This window comes from Mesocricetus auratus, unplaced genomic scaffold (genome assembly GCF_017639785.1).
Source record: "Mesocricetus auratus isolate SY011 unplaced genomic scaffold, BCM_Maur_2.0 Super-Scaffold_100026, whole genome shotgun sequence".
NCBI classification, from domain to species: Eukaryota; Metazoa; Chordata; class Mammalia; order Rodentia; family Cricetidae; genus Mesocricetus; species Mesocricetus auratus.
Window position 1 is genome coordinate 28,024,456 of NW_024429207.1, and position 23,646 is coordinate 28,048,101.

The following is a 23,646-nucleotide window of genomic DNA, read 5'->3' on the forward strand; positions in this document are numbered from 1 at the left end:
TGCTCCCAGCCTACAGGGAAAAGGGCCTACAGGCCAGGGCCGTGGAGGGACGGACTCGCCCTGGGGCCACCCAGGCTAAAGCTTTTACTGCTCTCGGCGGAGGGCAGAGCTCCGGTGACCCCAGTGGGCTTTAGGCAGGTGAGGACCTTGGGGACCCTCTGTGGGGAATGCCTTCCAGATGAACACTGTGGTGCTTACATGAGTTAAACCCTAGGCCTCCAAATAGCCAATTTCCCTGTGTTCTCTTCTCTAGAATCCTAGCACTTTTGAGAGAAGTGGTCTCCTCTAGAGCCATAAACTGCTTCATGGGCCCGAGAAAGGCAGGCAGGCCTGTTTGTCACCACAGCAGAGAAGAGGGATGCTGGTGCTGCCTCGGTGGGGCAGTCCTTCAGTCTTAGCCTCACGAAGTGGCAGGAACTGGTTGGAGACACTAGCTGCACACATCCTCCATGAGGGCATATCTCACCTAAGGAACTGGGCCCCCGTGGGTCCCAGTGCGATGATCCTGCTGGCTAGGCCCTCTTCCTCAGCCAGCGGGGGCGGTGTGCTCAGCTTCTGAGGCTTGACCAGTCGGCAGGTGATGCGTGTGGGTGCTGCGCATGTCCGTGGCGGGATCACCACCCTCAGGCCATTGTGACGACTTCCTCTCATGGATCCTCCCCGGGCATCAACCATAAAGCTCACCAGAAACCTGGAAGCACAGGTAGATCATGACAGGGCTGGCTTCCTTCTCAAGAACAGGAAAAACGGGATCCACATGTGTGCAACACTCACCCAGTGTGGACAGGACTGGCCACGGGGCTAATGTTGTCCGAGGTCTCTGTGGCTGGGCTACTGGGGATGAGTGAGTCCTCATCGTACTCTTTAGAGCCCTGCGGAAGAGAAAAGAGTCTCCCGTTTCTTATGTTGCCCCCAGGATACCCAAACATGTGCCCAGGTCCCGGAGCTCGGCTGGAAGGAACCACTTCCATGAAATGAACTCCACTCCCTTCAGGCTCTCTCCTTGCCCGCTGTCCTCTGCTGGATGCACACACTCACTGCCTTTCTCTCCCGCCATTCCCCATGCTTTCCTCCCCAGAGCTCCTTCTAGAACCTGCACCATCACCTCGGTGGCTTCTTGCCCTATTGGCACAGTGTGTGGGAGAGCTCTGTGAGGTGAACCCATCAGGCTCTGTGGGGCTTCCCATTCCTCACTGGTGGAAGGAGACTATTCCAGATCTCACAAAAGAAACCCATGTGTCTAAGGCCATACTCAGCTCATGGGGGGGAATTAAATCCAACCCTTTATATGGAGCCCTAGATGGGTAATTAGCAGAAATGTAGTATGCACTTCTGACTGGGTTTAAGACTTAAGCAAAGACTTGGAAAGAGATGTTGAGGTTCTGCTTAGCATGTACAAACTGCTGTGCTCTCTGTCTCTGTCTCTGTCTCTGTGTAGAGAATGGGATAGTTGTAGGATAAGACAGCATCCAGGGACAGAGTGATCCCATCTGACTACCTCTCAAATGCATAGAAACACCAGTGCTGTGCCGTGATGACACCCTAGCATGTCTTCAGACTCCCTTGTGGAGCGGGGAGGGGTTCAGCCCATCTTTGCTACCAGGCAGACATGACAGCCTTCAACACCGCATCAACTCTCTCATCTCCCTAAGAAAAGTTCTTGCTCCGGAGGAGAGTGACAATGGCCTAATCTATAACTGTTTGGAACCATTGTCATCCTCCACGCTTAGCTACCTGTGGACAGATTCCAGTGGGAGGCTAGGAAGGCACAAACAGAGTCCCGCCATGAACAACTGTTACACTGAGAACAGTGCTCTGATACCTTTCTATACGTATGTGGGGTCTCTGGCTCCTATTATCAAATGGGGGCAGATGAGGAAAGGCACAGTGGCCTCTTCTCAAGAGAGAGGAAGCTGAGGTGTCAGAGATTCGTGGTTTGTGCATCACAGGGGGAAGATTCCTTCCTGGCCCCTCCGAGGCTCCCGGAACCCACAGTAGGCATAACGAGTATTCCTACTGCACTGGGCTCTACAGCACACAGGGAACCATGGGTCTGAAGGCGTCAGCTTCTCCACTTTACCACCTATTGTCCCCAGGCCGGAGGAACACAGTCATGGAATGTCCTCACCCTCTGCGACAGGCAGACACAAGGAGTCCCTTACCTGTTCTGCATCTTCAGATCGGATGACCACAGTCTCCGGGGTGACACAAGGGATCCTTGGGATGGCTGGGGATTCCACCCTATGAGCCAGAAACATCAGCCAATCAAAGAGCAGATCATTTGAAGCAGACCCCTCCAGCATCCGGAGAGACCTAAGTGGCAAACCTCAGTCCATCTAGTGACCTGCTTACTCACCCCTCACCTCATCTCGTGTGATAAAACGACTCTTATCTACAAATTGATCCATGTCTCCCTGCACCTCGAAGCCTCTCCCTCCCTCGGCACACCCAGGCCTGGCTTTCCCCTACCTCTCTACCCCGAGTCCTAGAGCCGCACCTGGCTATCCACAGCACGGTCCTCCCACCCGCGCTGAACCCATCTTACACTTGGTCTAGCTTCGGCACAAAATCCAACAGCTCTTTCTCCTCACCCACATCGCGGGAGTCCCGCCTCTCAGCCTTGGAGCCAACAAGTTCTTCACCTGAAAACCAGGAGCTCAAGTGAGTGACAGGCTGGGGACAAGAAGTCACTTCTGCTCCCAGTAAGCACTTCTCATAGACCACGATGTCTACTCTAAAGCGGAGGGCAGTGCTGCTTTCTGATGCCCCAAGGGGTCCCCCGGCTTTGAAGGATGGAGAACAACACAGCCAGAAAGAAAGTTTTAGTTTGTTTGATGACTTCCCCATTACACAGCAGCTTTTCCAGGGTGTAAAATGGCTCCCCAAAAAGAGTCACAGGTACAGATACATTTCTTTTTTTTGAGACACGGTTTCTCTGTGTAGCTCAGGCTGTTTCTGGAATGCACTCTGTAGACTAGGCTGACCTTGAACTCAAGAATCCGCCTGTCTCTGCCTCCTGAATACTGGGATTAAAGGCGTGCGCCAACACACCCGGCTTAGTTTACAGATATCTCCGATCTGCCATTACAGAGGGGGAAACAGCACAGTGCTCGAGCTTACTCACTGGAGGCTGTAGCATTATTTTGCCTTCGAAACCCCTTCATTTCCATTATAATTTCTATACCTTGAGAATCCCTCATCCTGGAATTGTTATTTGTAGTTTCAAATCTCATAAAGAGGATCCAACTCCCTGCACCTGAATCAGCAGCCTGTACCCCTCCCCTCATCCTGGCTTGCCTGAATCAGCAGCCTGTACCCCTCCCCTCATCCTGGCCTGCCTGGAGCAGCAGCCTGGACTCTGCAGGAGGAGCCCGGCCCCACGACCCGGAGCTGACAGGATGGGGGTGTGACTGTTCATGCAGGATGAGCACAGACACAGTGGCATGGGCACGGATACAGAGGTGGCTTCATGGTGTGCATGTCCCGTTCAGTCAGCTCCGGGCCTTGCGTGGGACCACAGGGGATGAAAAGCAGGCATGGGTTAGTGAGGACTCGTGGGCTTATGGTGGGGTGTGCTCTGGTGAGAGAGACCACAGGGAACACAAAGCATTTCATACCCATAACAGTTATCTGAGCAGTTCCTGGAAGGCAAAGAAGAGCCAAGATGAAGGAATGACAGCACCGGACTCCGGAAAGCAAGAGGCATGTTGTTAAGGGCGCATGCGGTAGAACCATCTAGCAGACCATCACACAACCACCAAATTCCAGACAGACGGGCCAGAGAGCAGGCCCGACCCCGCTATCCATCACACAACCACCAAATTCCAGACAGATGGGCCAGAGAGCAGGCCCGACCCCGCTATCCATCACACAACCACCAAATTCCAGACAGACGGGGCCAGAGAGCAGGCCCGACCCCGCTAGCCTGCATTCCCTCAATTCTGTGAGGCAGGGCTTACTTGGGGAAGGGAGACGGGGAAGATATTCTGGAGATCATGAAGTAGAAACCTTAATCTCACCAATGACAGCGGAAGACTCCAAATTTTCTGCCCACCACAGTGTCTGAAAGGGCAGCCAACCAAGACACACTCTCTTTTTAAACAGCCTGCCTTATCATTTGCGGAGGCTCAAGGAAAACAGCAGCCAGATGTTGCTGCAGCTGCCACCAGCTCTTAGAGCTGCCTCGAGTGAACCCATCCTTGATCAGCTGCAGGAGCATCATATATACACAACTAACCTGCACAATAAAGAATTGAGATCTAAAATAGTAACCTCTAAGTTCTCAACTTTCCTTCACCCAGGGTCATCAGGAAGGAGTTACTCTGTCAATAGACAATATTTGTAAGAAGCGGGTCTCCCTGGTGTCAGTGTGTGCTTGGATGCACAGCCCGGATCTGTCCCGAGGGCAGCCTGAGAGGATGGAGCCTGAGCTCATCACCAAAGATTTTTACCTTCATCTTCAGACACATCCAGGATCTCATCCACAGTCTCAGGGTAGCTCATCCGATGTTTGTCACTGACTAACTGAAAAGAGAAAGGGCAGGAGCTGGGACCCACACGGAACGGAGCAGGGTCTCCCCAGATGAGCAGCCACGAAGGGAGACGGAAAGATGCGCCTCCAGAGACAGCCAGGCTAGGAGGCATTTGATCTGGAAGCTGAAGCCTGGCAGGTGCCCCAGGCAGGCTGTCTGAGGTCTGGCATTATCCTGCCTCACCCCTTCCTCAAGGTCCATCCAGTGCGTTGGACACTAGGTGGCAGTATTGCCCCGCCTGTAGCCAGGAGTGCCTGCGAGGTGGGAGGCGTTGGCTTTGGGCAGTAGGCCTCAGGGCCCTGGCTGTAGCTGGGGTGGGGGTGGGGACTGCCTCAGGGGAGGGGCAGACATACCACTACACTGGTTTCATCTGTGACCACCTTGAGCACGTCTGTTACAGAGATATAGCCCAAACGCTTGGCTATTGCCAGAGGTGTGGTTCCGTTCTAGGACAGAGGGGAAACAGACAGTCAGAGGAGAGGAGTCCGTTTCTTGCACATAGACCAGGCTCACTTGGATTCTTCAGAAGGGCCTAAGTGGACAGACTGGGCCTTGGAGCCCAGATCTGCTGGGAGGAGCCAGGTAGCAGAAATGTTCCCATGCCCCTTCTTCAGCTGTCAACAACCGAGTGTTATGATAGTTAGTAGCCATCCTGAATGGCTTAGTTAACTAATTAGAGCAGTCAGAATTCACAAATTCCCCAAATGGGATGGGGCACACTTTGATGTTCTGATTTTAAGAGAAAGGGCTAGGTGGAAACTGCAAGGCATTGTAGCTCTCATTCTCTTTGAAGGTCTTCTCTGCTTACATGACTTCAGGCCACCTGCAGGCCACCCTCAGCAAACATCTACAGCCAAGGGTCCACAGCTTTGAGTTGGGAACAGCCCTGCAGGTCAACCCTATAAACCCCACGGTCGGGACAGGGAATTCATCCTGAACCACATCGCCAAGGCTGCTAGGGGTGTCTTTGAGATCCAAAGCATTTAATTTTGTCTACTTATGCCATCCTTGATGAAGGTAGCTTCAAACACAACAGATGGAATGTCAGCAGGAACAGTTACAAGCCAGAGGAGAGGAGGAACCGTGTTGCAAAGGATACGCCAAAAAGAGAACCGTATTCCAATGTCTAAGTCGTGGAGTATACAAAGCAGCCACATTATGGTGCCTAGCTCTCCCCAGACTCCAGGGTGTCAGGATGGTCAAGGATGCTTCCCACACTATATGAAGGGGGACCGGGAGGCACTCACCGAGCTGACCTCGTTTGGAGAAGCACCGTTCTTCAGGAGCAGTGTCACAATGTCTGTGTGTCCTTGCTGAGCTGCCTGGTGCAAGGGGCTGTATCCTAGCTATGAAGTAAGGCAGACATTTGACAGGGTCAGTTAGCTGTTGGGGGAAGAACCGCATACAAACTCCAGAGTCCATCTATGACAACCGCCCCCCCTCCACTTCCTTCTCTGGGTTCAGTCTGGAGAGGGTCAGGCTGCCTCCTAAGTGAGTGTCCGGGAGCTGTCAGCATGGGAATTGGATGTAAGGCACCCCTGTACCTTGGTCTTAGCATTGACATCCGCCTGGTGCTGTAGCAAAAACTTCACCAGCTTGATGTTTCCATAATGACTGGCCACGTGGAGTGGGGTGTAACCCATCTGGAAGGCAAGAAATGAACGTGGGTGTGAAGTCATCCGGGCATCCCAAGTACCAGCAGAACCACGCTCAAACAGATCCTTACAGAAGCGGCTGCTCAAGGGAGGGGAAGGAGTCTGTGGGGAAGGGCTCTTGTGAGACAGAGCCGATGCTGGTTAGAAGAAGGGACAGGACCGGTGCCAGGCAAAAGAAGGTTGAGATGTCGCTGAAGTCATCAAGCAGGCAACTGGAAGGCTGACATGAACCAGGAAGAGAGGGCTGGAAGCTACCAGCCTTGAAGATGATCAAGGACAGCTGACATGAAGAAGCAGAGAGAGAGAGGACAGAGTGGGGGCTCATGTCTGTGGCAGCACTCAGAAAGGCTTGGCAGGGGTGTGTGTGGGGGATCAGAGATCGGGGACCAGGATTTGAGAAGTGTTCTATTAGAAGGAGGGGCTGACGGGTCTGTACTAGGAGGAGCTCTGGAAGGACAGACAGCCATGCACTGTCAATGCTGATGTCCACAATAGCAGACTCACTTCTTCTTCTAGAGGGGTGGATCCCCACTGTAAGTAAACAGATGCTAACTGAGTTACTAGAGTTTCTGGGATCTGACCATGGTCTGAAGTGACGGGCCATGGTTAGTCGTGTGACAGTGGGCTGCAGTGCTATTTCTCAAAAAATCTATCCTATTGATTTTTGTTTGTTCATCTTTGGTAGGGATGATGCCCGGTGTCCCACACACTAGCAGGTGCCCCAGGCCCTCCTATTCAAACTGGGCTCCAGCTTCCATTGCTTACTTTGGTGTTATGCCCAAATGACTGCCATGTCTTTGGTCACACATGTCCTTAGGGAGACAGCTGAAGATTACAGAGACCCTCTGAACACAGACCCCACGGGTCAGATCATCGTGTCCTGGGATGGCTTTGTAATCTACCAGGCAGCTCTAATCTCCAGAGCAGGGTTCTTCCCTGAAGACTGAACTAGGCCAAGGATACTCTTGGGCCTTAAAGGGAATTCTGTTGGAGCTGGAGGCAGCTCTTCTCGGGGTATCTTCAGCACCTCGTGGCTAGTGCATCTGTGGAACTGGGGTGCGTGTGTGCATGCTGTTCCTTCTGTGGGGATTTTTCTGTGCTGGGGACAGAACCCAGGACCTTCCTTGCACATGGTTAGGCAAACTCTCTACCCCGAGTTACATCCTCAGCCCCTCGTCCCTTCTCCTTAAGGCAGTTGTCTGGCAACAAAAGGAACCAGGGTGTCCTCTTCCACGCAGTTCCTTCTCTCACCAGCTGGAGGTGCTCTTTTCTCCCCCTAGGCCACCTGCTTCTTACTCTAGATGTCACATCTTACAACTCCTTCCTGTCCTGAAGTCATCACCCCCACACTGCATACACCCAGAGCCCCACACACACTCACCCTTACACACAACACAGGGCTCTCTGCCACAGAGAGCATGAGAGAAAGTCAAACTCCAGTCAACACAATCCTTCCATAAAAGGGGCTACACTTCCAAGTGACACAGAGGAAGCCTTGGTACCCTCCACATGCTTACTACACACACGAGGCAGGACTTACCATCATGTCTAAACACCCATTCCAAGTTCATATGACAAACCCAAAGGTCTAGTATACTTTTAAAAATTCTAGTAAACTTTTAAATAACGAGTGACCATGAATGCTGGTGTCTTGAGACTTCTTACCAGTCCCAGGAAAAGGCAGAAAAGTGTTGATCCTCAAGGTTTTGTCTCCATGAAGGGGGGTGCCCCTGTGGTGTTCTAAGGGGTCAGGGGGACATCTGGGTGGATTGTGATGGAGCATGCAGCTAAGGGAGGGAGCCACTACAGATGCAGGATGGGGGTTTCCTGCCTTACCCGGGTGGTAGCATCCACTGTGACGCCATGTTTGATCAGCACGTCTGCCACTGGAACATGGCCTTCTTGTGCTACCAGGTGGAGAGGAGTGAGTCCGCTCTAGAAAGAAGCAGATGTCCATCAGCTTTGAGTCAGAGAAGAGTTCCAGCCTATAGTGGCAGAACTGTGAGGCTTGAGAGCCCCAGGCCTCTGCAGCACCAACTCAGCTATCTGGTTATTTGTCAATCATTTTCCTTTCCTGGGCCTCATCTGAATGTCAGGTGACTGACACGGGGAAGGGTCAGGCAGCCGTTTCTGTTAAGGGCCAGACTGCTAACTTAGGAGGCCTGTGATTTTGTAGCTTTGGCAATCCTGGTAACAAGCAGTTCTAACCACCATGGAAACTACCGGGCATGGTTAGTGGGGGATGTCTTGTGTGCTGTGAATATGTTTCTCTTATTGGTAGATGGATAAAGCTGTTTCGGTCTATGGACAGGCAGTATGTAGCCAGGCCGGAAGTATAGGCAGGGCTATCAGACTAGGAGAATTCTGCATAGAGAAATGGAGAGAGTGAGTCGAGAGAGACGCCATGTAGCTGCCAGGGAAGAAAGAGGCCTGTGCATCACCAGTAAGCCAAAGCCATGTGAATATACACAGATTAATAGACATGGGTAAATAATTAGGAGAGAGCTAGCCAATAAGAAGCCTGAGCCATCGGCCAAACAGTTTATAATTAATATAATTCTCTGTGTGTTTTGGGGGACTAAATGGCTGGGTCTACACATGGCTAAATTCCAATGAAGTTTTACAGAACTAAGCAGTGGGCTGGAGTTGGCCCACAGCCAATAGATTAGCTTAACGAAGACTTTAAATTGTGATAATTGTTATTTCCATGGTAAACTTTGGTGCCTTGGCTTCTTATTTTAGAAGACACAGGACACCACTGTCTTATCTAAAGTCTCCTTCCTTTTACTCTCCGTGCTGACTACATAAGCTCAACTCTGATTCCCCATCAAATGACTCCACTTGTCTCTGCATGCCTCAGGCTGCCCAAGGTCCATCCTGGTTCTCTGTCACTTTGTGATTTTTGCTTAATTGGAGAGTTGAGATCATTAATATTGAGAGTTATCAGTGAGCAGTACTTATTGATCCCTGTGATTTTGTTGCTATGGTGTGGGTCCCCTATAACCTGCTCTTGATTTGCTGGTCTGGGATTATTTATTTGTTGTGTTTCCTTGGGTGTGTTTAACCCCCAAGACTTTCCATAGCCACTGTGGAAATCAGGGTGGTGGTTCCTCAGGAAACTGGGAGTCGATCTACCTCAAAATCCAGCTGTACCACCCTTGGGCATCCACCCAAAGGACCCTTCATCCTACCACAGAGGGTCTTGCTCAGCCATACTCATTGCTGCCTTACTCAGCAATTGGAAACAGCCTAGGTATCCAAACAGACGAATGGATAATGAGCATGTGGTTCATTTACACAACAGACTATTTATTATTCAGCTGCTAAAAATGAAATCATGGAATTCACAAGTAAATGGATGGAGCTAGGACCTGAATGAAGTAACCCAGACCCCAAAAGACAAACATAGGTATTATTCTTTTATATGTGCATGTTAGCTTTTAACCCTTCAAGCCATGCTACAATCTGTTCAACAACAGAGGTTAGGTGTAGAGTAAGGAACCAGGGAGGGGGAGGATCTCCCAAGGAAAGGAAAATAGAACAGTTATGGAGAGACTCCATTCCCTAAAAACCACTGATCAGTCTCTGTGAATTTGCCTGTCGTATCAATGGAATTACACAACATCGAGAACTACTTTGTGTCTGTGTGTAGGTGTACACATTTAGGAGTCAGAGGTCAACCTTGGTGTCAGTCTTTAGGGGCTATGCACCTTATCTTTGAGACAGGGTCTCTCACTACAAACAGCTCTCTGCTGGCTGGTCAGTGGGCTTCAATGTCCCTCCTGTCTCCGTTACCCCGGCAACACTGGGACTATTATCATGAGCTACCAGGCCTGGTTTTTGACATGGAAAGGATTACAAGAACCCAAGAAGCTGGAAGACACTACGAAAAAACATACCTTCTACCATAGAAAGTAGATACTCAGTACCAAATAGTGCAGTGTACTCCTGAATGTACATGCTAGCCTACACTGAGGCAAGTGTACTCTGGGTTTCCAGGGTGGCCTTCTTGTAGGTCCTCAAAGGGTTACAGAAAGGCAGGATGACACTGGAGGGGCACAAAGACTTAGGGTCTCACAGCCTTCCCAGCCGGATGTGGAGTCAGTATGACACTGAGGTAAATCTTACATAGAGCTCTTGTCAGGGTCCCATCCAAATATCTCAGGCCGAAGCAGAGCATTGGGCAAGCACACACAAGCTGATACCTACTCTGAAGCTATGAGGTAAACGCAGAGGGGCCTACCTTGTTCCCCAGGTTGCCATTGGCATGCTTTGATAGGAGAAGAGCGACCATTTCCGAGTGGCCCTCTTGGGCAGCGAGGTGCAGCGGGGTCACGCCCTGTACAGACTCGGCGTTCGCTGACCCCCCATACTGCAGCAGATTGCGGGCCACCTCTATCTGGTTCTGCTTGGCAGCAATGTGCAAAGGAGTGTAGCCATTCTGAAACAGAAGACGGTGCCTGAGATCTGTTCCACCTGACAGACACAGAGGTAATGACAGGAGGGCACGGGGCGGGGCTAGGCCTGGCTCACCCTCTGAGCAGGGCTGTTGTCATCAAGGAGAGCATGTTAAATGAATAAACGAATAGACAAACTACCTGCCTGGAGCTAGGTCTTCAGGCTCGCATAGCCAGCAAACGCCTGCAGCCTTCTCGCCAGCTGCCATGACCTACCACCTTCCTCAGAATTGCTGCTGGGCAGGAAGCAGTGCTATCAAGCAAAATTCGGATTCTAGCTTGAAGGTGAGGAAGGGAAGAGTCAAGGTTTCCCATTTCTCACTGCCGACAGTAGGGACTCAAAGTTCCAAACATTTCACATGGAAAAGGAACAGGGAACCTCGTACAGGGGCAAACACCTGTGACCCCAACATTCTGGAGACTGAGGTAGGGTGAGCCTGACATCAGCCAGGGACAAATGTTGGAATCCTGTCTCAAAACAGCAACAGAGTGACTGGCTCTCGAGAAGCCTAATTTCCTCTTCAGTATGTATTACTGGTTTTTTTTAATAGAACCCTGAAAGAAACCGTTCTTTTAGGCCCCCGGTGTTGCTCTTTGGACCTGCTGGCAGGGAAGTCAAGGATGTGGGGGTGCCAGCCAGTTCTATTCTACTCTAAGCCATCTGGGACCTAGGACAATATTCCACCACCTAGATGACTTCCTTACATATTTTTAAAGATCATTAAAAGTAGGGAAAACATCTACCTTGCTTATTTCTAAAAAAATCTGGGTGGATCAAATATAATTATGCACTTGCAAGGAAGTGCCTTCCAAAATTAGGGCATGAGAACAGTGCAGCCCTGTGTGGTGGCTTCGCCACACATATACTGCTGGACAAGGCAGGCCTTACTAGTTAACTATGTCACCTTGTACTAGGGTCTCACTATGTAGTCCAAGCTGTCCTGGAAATACAATATAGCCAAGGTAGGCCTCAAACTTGAGGCAGTTCTCCTGTGTCAGATTCTCAAGTGCTAGAAATACAGGTGTAAGCTACCACTTCCAGCTTTAAATTTTATTTGTTTATTTATTTATTTTTGGTAGCAAATCATTGTCAGTGGTTGGGTATCTAGTACGAGTGAGCTCCTCATCCTACAGTAGACAGGTAATAGGGTCAGTTTGGTGACCTTGCTAGAAACTGCTTCATGATCTTACTGGAGCATCACCCCAAGCAGTTATAGTTAGGAAGGCAGGGTTATTCCCTATTTTGTGATGATGCTGTCTCTGAGAGGTGATGTACTCTAACAGACAGCAGACCCAAGGTCCTGTTGGTTTCTTGACTGTGATGGCTGTGCATAGAACTTGAGACCTTGTTCAGTGCAGAATTAGATCTAGAAAGTCTAGCTAGGGCTCGAGGGTCTGTGTTCCTAACCAGCTCCCAGGCGATGCTGAAGTTGATGGCCCTGGAATATTCAGAGTGTAGGACTGCCAAGCCAGGAGGCTTCCACGACAGGATCCATGACCTCCAGGACCTATGCCCACCAAGTCTACACAGCAGATAGTTACTGTGTGCAACTGTCTCCAGTCACAGGCTTCCCCACACTGGCTAGCATTCCTCCAGCTGTTCGTGGGCTTTTGCTTGCTACCTATTTTATTACCGAGGGTCCACCTACATTTCTGGTTGAGATGTCTTAGTGAAGCGAGGACAGCCATTCACTACAGCAAAGCAAGGCACAGTCATTGGAGGCATCTGTAGTGCAACCATGGATGCACGAGCAGGATCCCCAAGTCACTTGGGCTGCTATGGGTATCTAACAAACACACTGGCATGAACAGACACTGATTTGTCAGGGACAAGCTCGCTCTGGAGATGGCTAAATCTTCCAGGTCACCTTGGGTTAAAATGGAAGATGAGTCATTGACCATCTCAGAGCACGGACCAACCCATCAGAGTGTCCCCTAAACCAGGACTAAAGGAATGATGACCTTTTGTGGGAGACAAGGAGAAATGGCAACTAGGTCAGAGTGCCAGGGAGAAGAGAGGCTGGGGAACACGTCAGTAAAAGGCTCCTCTTCCCAAGTAAACGAGCTCAGAGAAGGAATGCACACGGGAGGGAATCTGTTAGCATCAGAACGAGGAGGGGAGAGTTTGGTTTGGGTGCAAAGGGATTTACTGTGAAATTCTACAAAATTGCCAGACTACTTTGCAAACTATTTTTGCCATGGAAACAAACCCCATCTGTGCAGGCTTTGAGCTGCCTTTCGCTCTCTTTAAATATCATGAACCTGGCCCCAGCTCCGTTTATATAAGTGGGAATGAGGGGGAGGAGGAGGAGGGGAGTCCGGTTTCTTATTTTTAGAATCAGGAGTAAGTCAACATCTTAGCCGGCTGTGTGCTGCCTCTGCACAATGAAGTAGGACTCGCTACCACAGGAGACAGGAGTAGGGGCGAGTCCTGAGGAGACAAGGGCTTCCTGAGGCTCGCTGTGTCTGCAGGAGATGGATGCTGGGAGTTGAGGTGAGCATTACACAGAGCAGAGAAAACAGCTGAGGCCCCACCCCACTGGGAAAACTGGCAGGTGTCAGTCGAAGCACAGTGACCCACCGAGTGACTCTTTCCTCGGTGGGCAGCACTGGAGCTCCTGCTGTGTGACTGAAATCTGTCATAAGTCATTCTCAGGCCGCCCTGCCAGAAGGTAGGGCACCTGGTGTGGGGACCACGGGTGTCTCTTCTATGCTGGCCCCGACTAGTCTCACAGCATGCTCCTGTTTCTCACAGATACAAATCCCACCTTGCCCCAAGGGGAATCTGATACTCAAAAGGCTCCTCTGTCTTCTGGCTTTTCTTTTTTAAAATTCCCCTTCCCTGGTCCCTCAAGGGCCATAGAGTCCTATTCTTGGCAGTGCATTTCAGAATGCAGATGTACAACCACTGCAGAACATGTAGGGGTTAAAGCCCCCATCACAGTGTCTATATTCAAATATAGAAGTAAACTAGGGAGACCCTCACACTCAAACAGGACTCTTTGCTTCAAGACCCAGAGGGGTGTGGCCACTGCACGCAACACCAGAGCCTTGGAAACGGGCACAGAATGAGGCATCCCAGTGGGCCACAGTCCTGCCGAGGGTAAGCTCTGAGAACATGGTTTGCGGCTCCAGGAAGACACTCACGCACCAGACCTTTGACCATTAGTTTAAAAAACACAGTGGACATGTAGCTGGTGGGGGTGGGGACATGTAGTGTGCAAATCGAATTCCAGCATTGGGAGGGACCTTCTGAGATGAAAAAAAAAAAGCATTACCCACTTCCCTTGCTACGAGCCCTCGGATAGCAGAAATGATCCCGCAGGTAGTATTTGCGAAGGTGTTGTGATGTCTCTGTGTTTACAGAGTCAAACATAAAACCTCTCAGGTCACCTTAGACCAGCAGTTCTCAACTTGCTGGTTGTGACCCCGCTGGGGGCTGAATGACCCTTTCACAGAGGTTACATATCATATATCTTAAATATCAGATATTTACATTACGATTCATAACAGTAGCAACAATACAGTTATGAAGTAGCAGCAAAAATAATTTTATGGCTGGGGATCACCCCCGCATGAGGAACTGTATTAAAGGGTCACGATGTTAGGAAGGTCGAGAACCACCGGCTTAGACGGGAGCTGGTATAGGGGCCTTACCCAGGCAGGGCTGTGTGGGGAGCCACCTCGGGGAAGTAGCAGCTTGACGATGTCCAAGTTGTTGTGATGGACGGCTACATGCAAGGGAGTCAAGCCATTCTGCAGAGTGACAAAGCAGAGGGAAAACGAACAGCTTCGTTTCTGTGAGGGACTATTTAGACAGCCAAGATCCACTCCTCAGTCCACGGTACTTCGTTCACAGGAAAGTAGCTACCCCAAACTGGGCTGGGCATAGTTCAGTGGAAAAGCATGTGCAAACCCCAGGTTTCATTTTATCACAACAAAAGTGAAGATAGATCTCTTATTTAAGGCTGTAGCTCAATAGAAGAGAGCTTGTTTAGCATATACAGTAGCGCTGGGTTCTACCACCAATACTGTACAAAAGGAAAAACAAATGTGCCTAAAGCCAGCCTTGAAGGAGAGCCACTGAAAGGCAGCACCAGCAGGATTTAGGACCATTTCTTCACCCTTGTTGGGGGAGGTGGGCCATGAAATCAACACACTTGTTCAGAGAGCACCAGGTACTTCTAATGGACAAGCATTGCTTTCTCCAAAGACCTTTCTCTACGGAAGGCTGCGCAGGCACGAGAGGTGATTCCTCTAGCCCAAGAGAAGTGGGATGCTCACCTTTCCAGCTGCGTTGGGATGTGCGTCGTGTCCCAGGAGCAGCTCGGCCACCCGGACCTTCCCATACTTAGCGGCCACATGGAGAGGGGTAAATCCTTTCTAAGGAGAAACACAGGCCATCAGGACCATGGGAGCCAATGCCACTGACCTGAAGGAAGGCATGGCCAGGACTCTTCCTGCCCTAACCAGCATGGGAACGCCAATGTGACAGAAGAACTGGAGGCCAAGCCTCCCTGAGTACCACCTGGCTAACTCTCAAAAGAGAAACAAGGGAAGGCTGCCTCCGATACTGTCAATTGCTTGATGACCAAGGGAGACAGGGGTTGTCCCTTTGACTTATTATTGTCCCTTTGGAGACCATCTTGATATGGGGCCCAGGCTGGCCTTGAACTCTGATCTCTTTGCTCCATTCTCTGAAGCACTGGATCACAGGTGTGTGTCACTGGGTCCATCGGCATCTCGCCTATTTATCAGTTATCTTTTGCAGAGTGAACCTGGAACCTTGCACATGCCAGGCGAGCACTCCTTTGCAAAGCTACTTCCCAGCCCTCTGATTCTTTCTGTATCCTGGGAACCCGGAGCAAATGTCTAACAAGTTAGCTGCTGCAGGAGAAATAGAAGAAACCCGGATCGTAGCAGAGAACTGACTGTGCCCTTTCTGGGGAAGGAGATGACACAATGGACCTGCAGTGTCCCACGACCACGAAGAATGTAATTCACAGAGCCCCAGGCCTCACCTGTTGTTTCTGAAAAATAGGTGGCGGTTTGTTTTTGTTTGGTTTCTGTCTTTGTTCTTTTGGGATCCAGTCTTACTATGTTGCTCAGGTTGGCCTTGAGCTCCTGGCTCAAGCAATCCTCCTGTCTCAGCTTTCCAGGTGCTGTGGTCACAGGTGGGCCACTAAACCTGTCAGTCTGTTGCTTTCTAAGAATTGGAACAGTGTCTATAGGACCGTACCTTGGTCATGCAGGCTTGGGATGCCTCCTTCTCCAGAAGGGCCAGGGCTGTGTCCACGTGGCCCTCGCGGGCCGCAGTGTGCAGGGGCGTGTGGCCGGCAGTGGTGGCCAGGTTGGGGCTGGCGCCATTCTCCAACAGGAGCTTCACCATGCTCGTGTGGCCGATTCGAGCAGCACAGTGAAGCGGTGTCTGGTCGTCCTGGACCCCGGGTGAAAACACAGAACTGGAAAAGTTAGCCTTTCCAGGCCCCACTCTGTATTTCCCAGGGGCAGGAGGTGAGGCCCAGAGGGTACAAGTGACTCAGGCATGAGTAAAAAGATCTGGATTTCTTCTAGTCCCTGAGTTACAGCAAGTAATATGTTCTACCTCATTTAAGTCTTACAGCACACCAGCTTCGAGGCTATTCCTACTTAATTGCACAAAGAAGGTTTAGCTTCCTTCCCCAATGGTAAGTGGGAATTGTAATACTGTATTTCACAGGGCTCAGATCAAGCAGCTAACAGACACAAAGGGTTCAAATGTTGGACACGGAAAAGCTACTCAGTAAACTGATGGCTATTCCAACGAGCTCCGACTCCCAAGCTTTCTGCCTTGTATGTTTGTTTACGTTTGAACTCTCATTCGATGTTCTCTATGCCAGCAGTCATGGGGCACCAAATCAATGAGTCAGGGGAGACAGTCATTTATCCCACTCTGTCCCAACTTCCAGCTCCAGCTCTTGGTGCTGGGGCTCCATGGATAGCATGCTTTTTACTGGGCTAAGATACAGTTGCTCAAAGTAGCCTGTCTCCTGCAGAGTGCTAGTCTTTGCCACACAGCCTGTCTTGCAAACTTGGTAGCTGATCCTATGTTTTTTTTTTTCACCATCCAGTAAACAACGGGGAATCCTCCACTTTCAAATCAAGTGAATCCCAGCTCATTACCACTGGTGACACTGTCTTACTGACTCCCTAACCTCATACAAGTCTCGGGTCAGCCCTGCTCCCCGGGCCTTGTTACTCTACAGAAACACAGCTTTGATGCAAGAATATCTCTGCCCCTCTCAGAACTCCAGCAAAGCAGAACCAGAGCTTTCAGTGTGACACACACGGGAGTGTTAAGGATCCTGGGCCCCTGGCCCTGATGAGAAAGGCTTCCCTTAACCAGGCTAGAGTGATCCTGGGACCCTTCCTTTCCTGCCTCCGGGACTCACCTTGGCTTTGGCATTGACTTTGGCTTTGTTCTGGAGCAAGTATTTGGCCACTTCCGTATGCCCTGCTCGGGCTGCCATATGCAGCGGGGTCTCTACTTTCTGCAAAATAACAAAGTTATAGAACTGTTAACACATGTTGGGGTTACAAAAGGACACATGCTGAACTCAGATTGCTGCCTGGGCTTGGCAGGATTTGTCCAAGAGCTGGAGCTGCCCAGCCAAGTCTATCTCTGTTTTACTTCCTCTCTCTCAGTAGTCTAGGTAAATGTGAAAGTAAACCTCAGAGCTAATGAATATTCAAATGTGGGGATGTACTTCCAGACTGCACTTATAGAAGTTCCAAAATAAAACTCTAAAGATGTACAGTTGTGTGACAAATTTAACTGGGGAAGCATCAATAGAGAGGAATGTTCACCCCACTCCCGACATCTTTGCTATCCTGAGAATGCCATTTCTGTGGGTGGAGAAAACAGGGACCCCCCCCACCTTCCACAGCTTCCCTCAGAGCTGTGGACCAGAGCCAAGAACTCTCACTGTCTTCCAGAACTTACCACATTGGAGACGTTGGGTGACGCTCCCCTCTGCAATAAGTTTTTCACAATAGGAAGGTGTCCCATGAAGGATGCCACATGGAGAGGTGTCAGCCCAGACTAGAAGAGACAAGTGGAGTGTGCTGAGCAGGAGCTATCCCCACATGGAAGAGCAAGCCACAATGTCTTATGCTCTTCTGTTTCTGGAGAGCTCCGTGAAAGGCCACCTGAGAAAACGGACTGAAAGCACGTGGGCTTGTCCTCAGGAAAATGGCCACAGGGACAAAAGCCCCGGCAGAAAAGAGTTACCACTTCACAACTCCAACAACCACTTCCCATCGTGAAAAGTTCTCTTGTCTGTGAGCCACCTTGACCCAGCCCCTTTTGGGAAATGCTGACAGACATGTGCACACGCATACAATCACGTATACTTGCACACCCACAGCCACACGTAGCTGTGAGGAATACCCACGTAAGGCAACCGAGGGGGCAGGGCAGGAGGCACGCCTACACTTTCTCCTACCTCGGTGACTGCGTCGATGGAGGCCCCTGTCTTCAGCAGCAGCTCCATGACACGGATGTGATTCTTCTTGCAGGCGATGTGTAAGGGGGTGAAGCCGTTCTGTAGCCCACACAAAGCACAGATTCACAACTCAGACAGCAGCCAAAGGACTGGAAAGGAATCCTGTCCCCTCCCAGCCCACCAGCAAGCACTCAGAGACCACGGGATAACCATGTCACTTCACGAGCAGACAACAAACAGGCGTTCCCTCTCTTTACCCATCAAGTGCATTTCTGAGGATGATACTCGGGCACATTTAGGAAACTTCTGTCATGTTTCTGGATACACTGAAAGTACTTTCTGGAGGCAGACCACTTCCTTTCTATTTGACACAGAGTGGAATGGATCCCGCTCCCAGCATGACACCCTTCCATGGGGACAGTGCCGGGTGTCTGTCTACCTCTTCTGTGCTCCATAGGGCAGTGCCTCTTAAACAAGGCAGGTTTTCTGGGGGCTGGGGTGGGGTTGTAGCCTTGTCTTTGCTGTCACAGCTAGGGAAGCAGAACTACTAGTGTTTAGTGGCTAGAGGCCAGGGACGGTGCCAAACACCCCGCCACAGACAGGACAGCACATTTCAACCCCAGTGTCAACAGCTCCACACTTAGGGAGCCTCAGTGACCCCCAGACTCTGCTCTGAGCTCAGTGCAAGCACGTTTGGAGGGATGGATGATCTATCTTTTGCTTCTGGAGGGTACCTGTCCCTTCAGATCTCTCCTGAGCCTGGACAAGTGCGAGGCAAGGGTCCTGGACATGCTCTATGGATCTTTGAAGGTGGCCTCTGGCCGGGGGGAGGAGGCTGAGGAGCACAGTCATAGGAACACTCTGCCTCAGGTCTGAACTTGTTGCCTCCCAGGGCTGTGGCACAGACCCTTTCAGAGGAGATGAGCTCAAGTCAGGCCAGTGCATCCTCATCCAGAAGCAGGTTGGAGGTCAAGCCTGCTTCTAGGATGCTACTACCTCTCAGTTCAGAGTCTGGCTGGGGCCCCTGAACCCACACACACACCCAAACACCATTCTATCATCAGATCTCCTGGGTTAAACCACAGCGGCCCTCAGCTTGTGGCTGAAGATTTGGTCACAAGTGCAGGAGGCCACACCCCCTGGATATGTATTACAGTTAAAACTCTCTCTCTCTCTCTCTCTCTCTCTCTCTCTCTCTCTCTCTCTCTCTCTCTCTCTCTCACACACACATACACACACACACACACACACACCCTCTCCCTAGCAGCACTCCTACAGTAGACTCCTCTCACCAGGGCTCTGGAGTTTGGCTTGGCCCCTTTATCCAAGAGAACCTTAGCCACCCTGTGGTGACCACAGTGGGCTGCCACGTGGAGAGGAGTCAGGTGATCCAAGGTGATGTCGTCTATCTCTGCATTGTATTGCAATAGAAGTCGGACACAGTCAAGATGGTCTCCCTGAGCCGCCATGTGAATTGGGGACAAGCCATTCTGGAGGAAGAGGAATAAAGCAATGACAGAGCTTCTGGGGACAGAGCATGGGACTCGGGGCAGTGACAGCAATGCCACTTCCTCCTTTTGTACACCGCTCTTCAGTGTGGATCCCAAACGAGCTTGGCTCTGATGAAATGTTCTCTCCCATCTGGACGAATGCTCAGACCTTTCCAGCCAGCCCACATCTTCCAGGAAGGCTTCCCCGACCTCCCTGGACTTTCTCAGGCTTTGTTGTCTGTACTGTTCACTCAGTATGACCTTATGTTCATCTTTGCCAAGTCATCTAATTTGCAGTCACATCTTGGGCATGCCTTTTCTCTTGTTGTTGTCGTTTGAGACAGGGTTTCTCTGTGCCTTTGGAGGCTGTCTTGGAACTAGCTCTTGTAGACCAGGCTGGTCTCGAACTCATAGAGATCCCCCTGCCTCTGCCTCCCGAGTACTGGGATTAAAGGCGTGCGCCACCAACGCCCGGTGGGCTTGTCTTTTCTCTTAATTACAAGCTCTATCTCATTCTTCCCAAATGCTCACAGGGCCCAATAAACGCACGCAACATGTGTGATGGACCTTAATTAATGTGCCTTTGAGTGGATAAAGAACAACAAAACAGGTTTCATATATCTTTAAAAATTTTCATTGAAATAAACTTCCCATTTATTTATTATGTGTGTTTGTGGGGTGGTGGGAAGGCATGTCTGTACCATGGTGTATGTGTGGTCATACACTGTCAAAGGACAACTTGCTGGGGTCGGTTTCCCTTTCTACCATGTGAGTCCTGGTGATTGCACTCAGGCTGTAAGTCATGGTGGCAAGAACCCTTACCACTGAGCTATCTCACTAGCTTGGACATGCTTTGTTTCATTTGGGGTGTGTGTGTGTGTGTGTGTGTGTGTGTGTGCGCACGCTCATGTGTTATATGTGTATGTGCATGGCCTTTGCATGTGCTCAGAGGCCAGGGGAGAATGTTGGGTGTCTTGCTCTATCGTTCTCTGCTTTAGTCCCTTGAGACAGGATCTCTTACTGAACCTGGACCTAAACAGAAGGCCAGAAAGCCCAGGTGACCTGTCTCTGCTCCCCACAGTCCTAGGATTACAGGAGCATACATATTCACATCCGTCCTTTTTACATTGGCAGTGAAGCCCCAAATCAGGTCCTTATGCTTGCACAGCAAGTGCCCCTAACCACTGAGCCATCTTCTCCAGCCCTAGGACATGGTTCTAACTCCCTTTCTCCTTTGTCCCTCTCAGACACATGTTGTAAATGGGCCTGGTGTTTGCTTTAGATGAATTGTCTTAATTTACCGCAATCAGATGGAAATGGGGGAAGCCCTGTGTAGCCAACAGCTTTTGCTTTTCCTGGAAGACTGTGTCCACACACTACACTCACTAGAGAGGAGCTTTTATCCGGCTTCACCTGGAGCTTGACTGGAATGTTTTAAATATTTTAAAATGTCTCTCCTCTCTGTCCTAGACTCTGAGGACTTCTTAAAGGCTCAGCTCTTGTCCTTTTAGGAGCTAGGATGGAAGAAATAGGGGCTGGTTTAGAGCAGAAACAGGCAAACAGAAGCTGCGGGCCAAATCCAGCATGCCATTCGGGTTTGTAAACACTCTCTTAATATTTCCTTTAATTTTTATTATGTGTACACGTGTATCTGTGTATGTATGCACAAATGCATGCTGGTGCCCACAGAGGCCAGAAGAGGGAGCTAGATTCCCTGGGGCTGTTGGTTACAGGAGGTTGTAAGACACCTGATATGGGTGCTGGGAACTGATCTTGGGTCTTGTACTCAAGTAGCAAGTGTTCTTAACTACAGAGCCATCTCCCCAGCCCATAAATAGTATTCTATTGGAACATGGCCACTTGTTTGCCATGGATATTTTTTTCTGCCCCATTGGCAGAGTTTAATTACAGCAACGAAACTGTCTGCAAAGCCAGAACATATTTGCTTACCTGGGCTTTTAGATAAAAAGTGCGCTGACTGCTGACCTAGATAAGAAGTTTTACCTCCAGTATGGCGGGTGCTTCAATAGATGTCACTTGTACCGTCTTACTTAGAATCAACATCTCTGATTTTACAGACACGTAATCCTGTGTGTGTGTCATGATTCACATCCATTATCAATGTGTCTGGATCTACAATCACTATGGAAACCCCCTGGTGTATGTGAAGGTGTTAACGGAAAGGTTTAAGTGAGAAGGAAAGACCCGAGTATGGGAGGCAGCATCCTGTGGGCTGAGGGCCTCTGTTTTCTACTTGGGCATCACGTGACCCTCATGCTCCTGCCGCCAGGCCTTCCTCCATGACAGATTTAAATTCAAACTGCAAGCCATCCCAGACTCTCCCTTCCTGGGTTTTCCTATCCTCTGTCCTGACAGCAGGCAAAGGAACTAGTCCAGAAAAGGGGGTGCTATGAGGCACACAGCTTCTGTGCTAACCTGACGCAGAGTTCCCAGAGCACTATAAATGGGGCCTAATGGGCCCTGCTGGTGAGAGTTTGGGAGGCCAGAAGGCCCAGAGGGCTGAACGCAGTGCATGAAGTTTCAGAGAGGAACAAGCTCCCTCTCATGTTATATTCCGCCAAAAAAAAAAAAAAAAAATCTGGCTCCTTTCTACCGTGTCCTGAGACGTTGGGTGAGGCTGAATGCAAAGTCACGGACGAATTTGTTGGGCGGAAGAAATCTCAAAATTAGCGTTCAGGTTAGCGTTCAGGTGTTGTCATGGTTACTTAGGCGGGACTACAGTGAGAGGGAGAAGAACGCTGAAGAAGAGAAGGATACAAAGATACAAAAGTGTAATTCTGCAGGGAAAGGTTCATGAGTACGTTTACAGTTGTGGACAAGGTGGTGGAGAAAAAGCAGCTGAAACTGTTAAACCACTAAAACGGGAAAAAAACCCAAAACACCCTTCCTGCTCTACTCTAAGACAATAGGAAGATGCTTCCAGGGCAAAGGTACACTGAAAAGTCCATCTTTGGAAATGCCAACTCATTTGTAAGGGGAGAGTCACTGAACAGGGGTTCCCTGCTCACAACTCTCTAGGGAGCATCCTGAAAGGCACTCTGAGGTCAATGCAACTGTGCTCCAGGGGGTCTGGGCTCTGTCCCAGGCTGGCAGCAGGGCTGGGCAGTGCTGTTATACATGTGATAGCCTTACGGACACCAAAGATGCCAGGGTTCTAGAGACCAATTAGGCCAAACATGTGAAGCAAGGAGGCCCTGAGAGGCCATTGCAGGAAGCCATGAAGATGAAGTGTCGGCTGCAATGTGGATGCTCTCTGAGGAAAAGCTACAAGCACTGACCTCAACATGAGGCCAGATATTGGGCACACAGCTGTAGGATTTGGGTTCTAGTCTTGGCATAGTCTGATCTTTCCTCGCTTCTGGAAGGGGATGGTTACCTTGTGTCAGGACATAGTGGAAGTGAACTTGCTATGACTGTCCAGGGATCGCAGTTCCGAGACTGTCCTGAGTCTCAGAAGAGACTTGGGACTTTGCATGCCCTTAAAAATGTTTTGGGGTCTGGATAGACTGCTCAGTGGTTAAGACCATTTTGGTATCCAGGACCTACGTGGTGGCTTACAACCATTGGTAATTGTAGTTCCAGGGTATCTGATAACCTCTTCTGGCCTCTGTGAACACCAGGCATGCATGTGGTACACACACATATATGCAGGCAAACATATATACATTTAAATAAAGATAATTATTTAAAATAAAATTAAATTATATGAGTGTGTGTATGTGTGCGTGCACAGCTATGTACACATGACTTACAGACAGTTGTGAGATGCCTGCTATGGGTTCTGGGAACTGAAGGTGGGTCCCCCAGGAGAGCAAAAAGCTCTCTTAACCGCTGTGCCATCTCTGTAGCCCAGGACTCTACACTCTGCATGATGCTGGGACTATTAAAGACTGTGAGGATATTCAGAGACGGATTGAATTCATTTTGCTGCATGAGATTTAAATGGGAATTCAGGAACTGAGATGGAATGCTACCATCCCTGTGTGATGTGCTTGGGTGTCAGGCTG

The 23,646-nt window shown here is 50.1% G+C and overlaps 1 protein-coding gene across 8 annotated transcripts in view; it reads right to left on the reverse strand.

Moving 5' to 3' along the window:
* The window catches only part of Ank1 (ankyrin 1), a 180,126-nt gene that overhangs the window by 33,906 nt on the left and 122,574 nt on the right, over nucleotides 1–23,646 (reverse strand). For all 8 annotated transcript variants that reach the window (XR_005871228.1, XR_005871229.1, XM_040731994.1 and 5 more), the window contains exons 10-27: nucleotides 19,421–19,618; nucleotides 18,129–18,227; nucleotides 17,627–17,725; nucleotides 17,076–17,174; nucleotides 15,884–16,081; nucleotides 14,929–15,027; nucleotides 14,302–14,400; nucleotides 10,431–10,628; nucleotides 8,024–8,122; nucleotides 6,077–6,175; nucleotides 5,780–5,878; nucleotides 4,886–4,978; nucleotides 4,452–4,524; nucleotides 3,618–3,641; nucleotides 2,546–2,642; nucleotides 2,163–2,241; nucleotides 775–872; nucleotides 467–691 (exon numbers count right to left, since the gene is read on the reverse strand). Coding sequence is in view for 6 of the 8 variants with exons in the window: in XM_040731994.1 (XP_040587928.1) it covers nucleotides 467–691; nucleotides 775–872; nucleotides 2,163–2,241; nucleotides 2,546–2,642; nucleotides 3,618–3,641; nucleotides 4,452–4,524; nucleotides 4,886–4,978; nucleotides 5,780–5,878; nucleotides 6,077–6,175; nucleotides 8,024–8,122; nucleotides 10,431–10,628; nucleotides 14,302–14,400; nucleotides 14,929–15,027; nucleotides 15,884–16,081; nucleotides 17,076–17,174; nucleotides 17,627–17,725; nucleotides 18,129–18,227; nucleotides 19,421–19,618 (2,075 nt within the window). In the remaining 2 variants the exon portion in view is untranslated. The remainder of the gene's footprint in view (nucleotides 1–466; nucleotides 692–774; nucleotides 873–2,162; nucleotides 2,242–2,545; nucleotides 2,643–3,617; nucleotides 3,642–4,451; nucleotides 4,525–4,885; nucleotides 4,979–5,779; nucleotides 5,879–6,076; nucleotides 6,176–8,023; nucleotides 8,123–10,430; nucleotides 10,629–14,301; nucleotides 14,401–14,928; nucleotides 15,028–15,883; nucleotides 16,082–17,075; nucleotides 17,175–17,626; nucleotides 17,726–18,128; nucleotides 18,228–19,420; nucleotides 19,619–23,646) is intronic.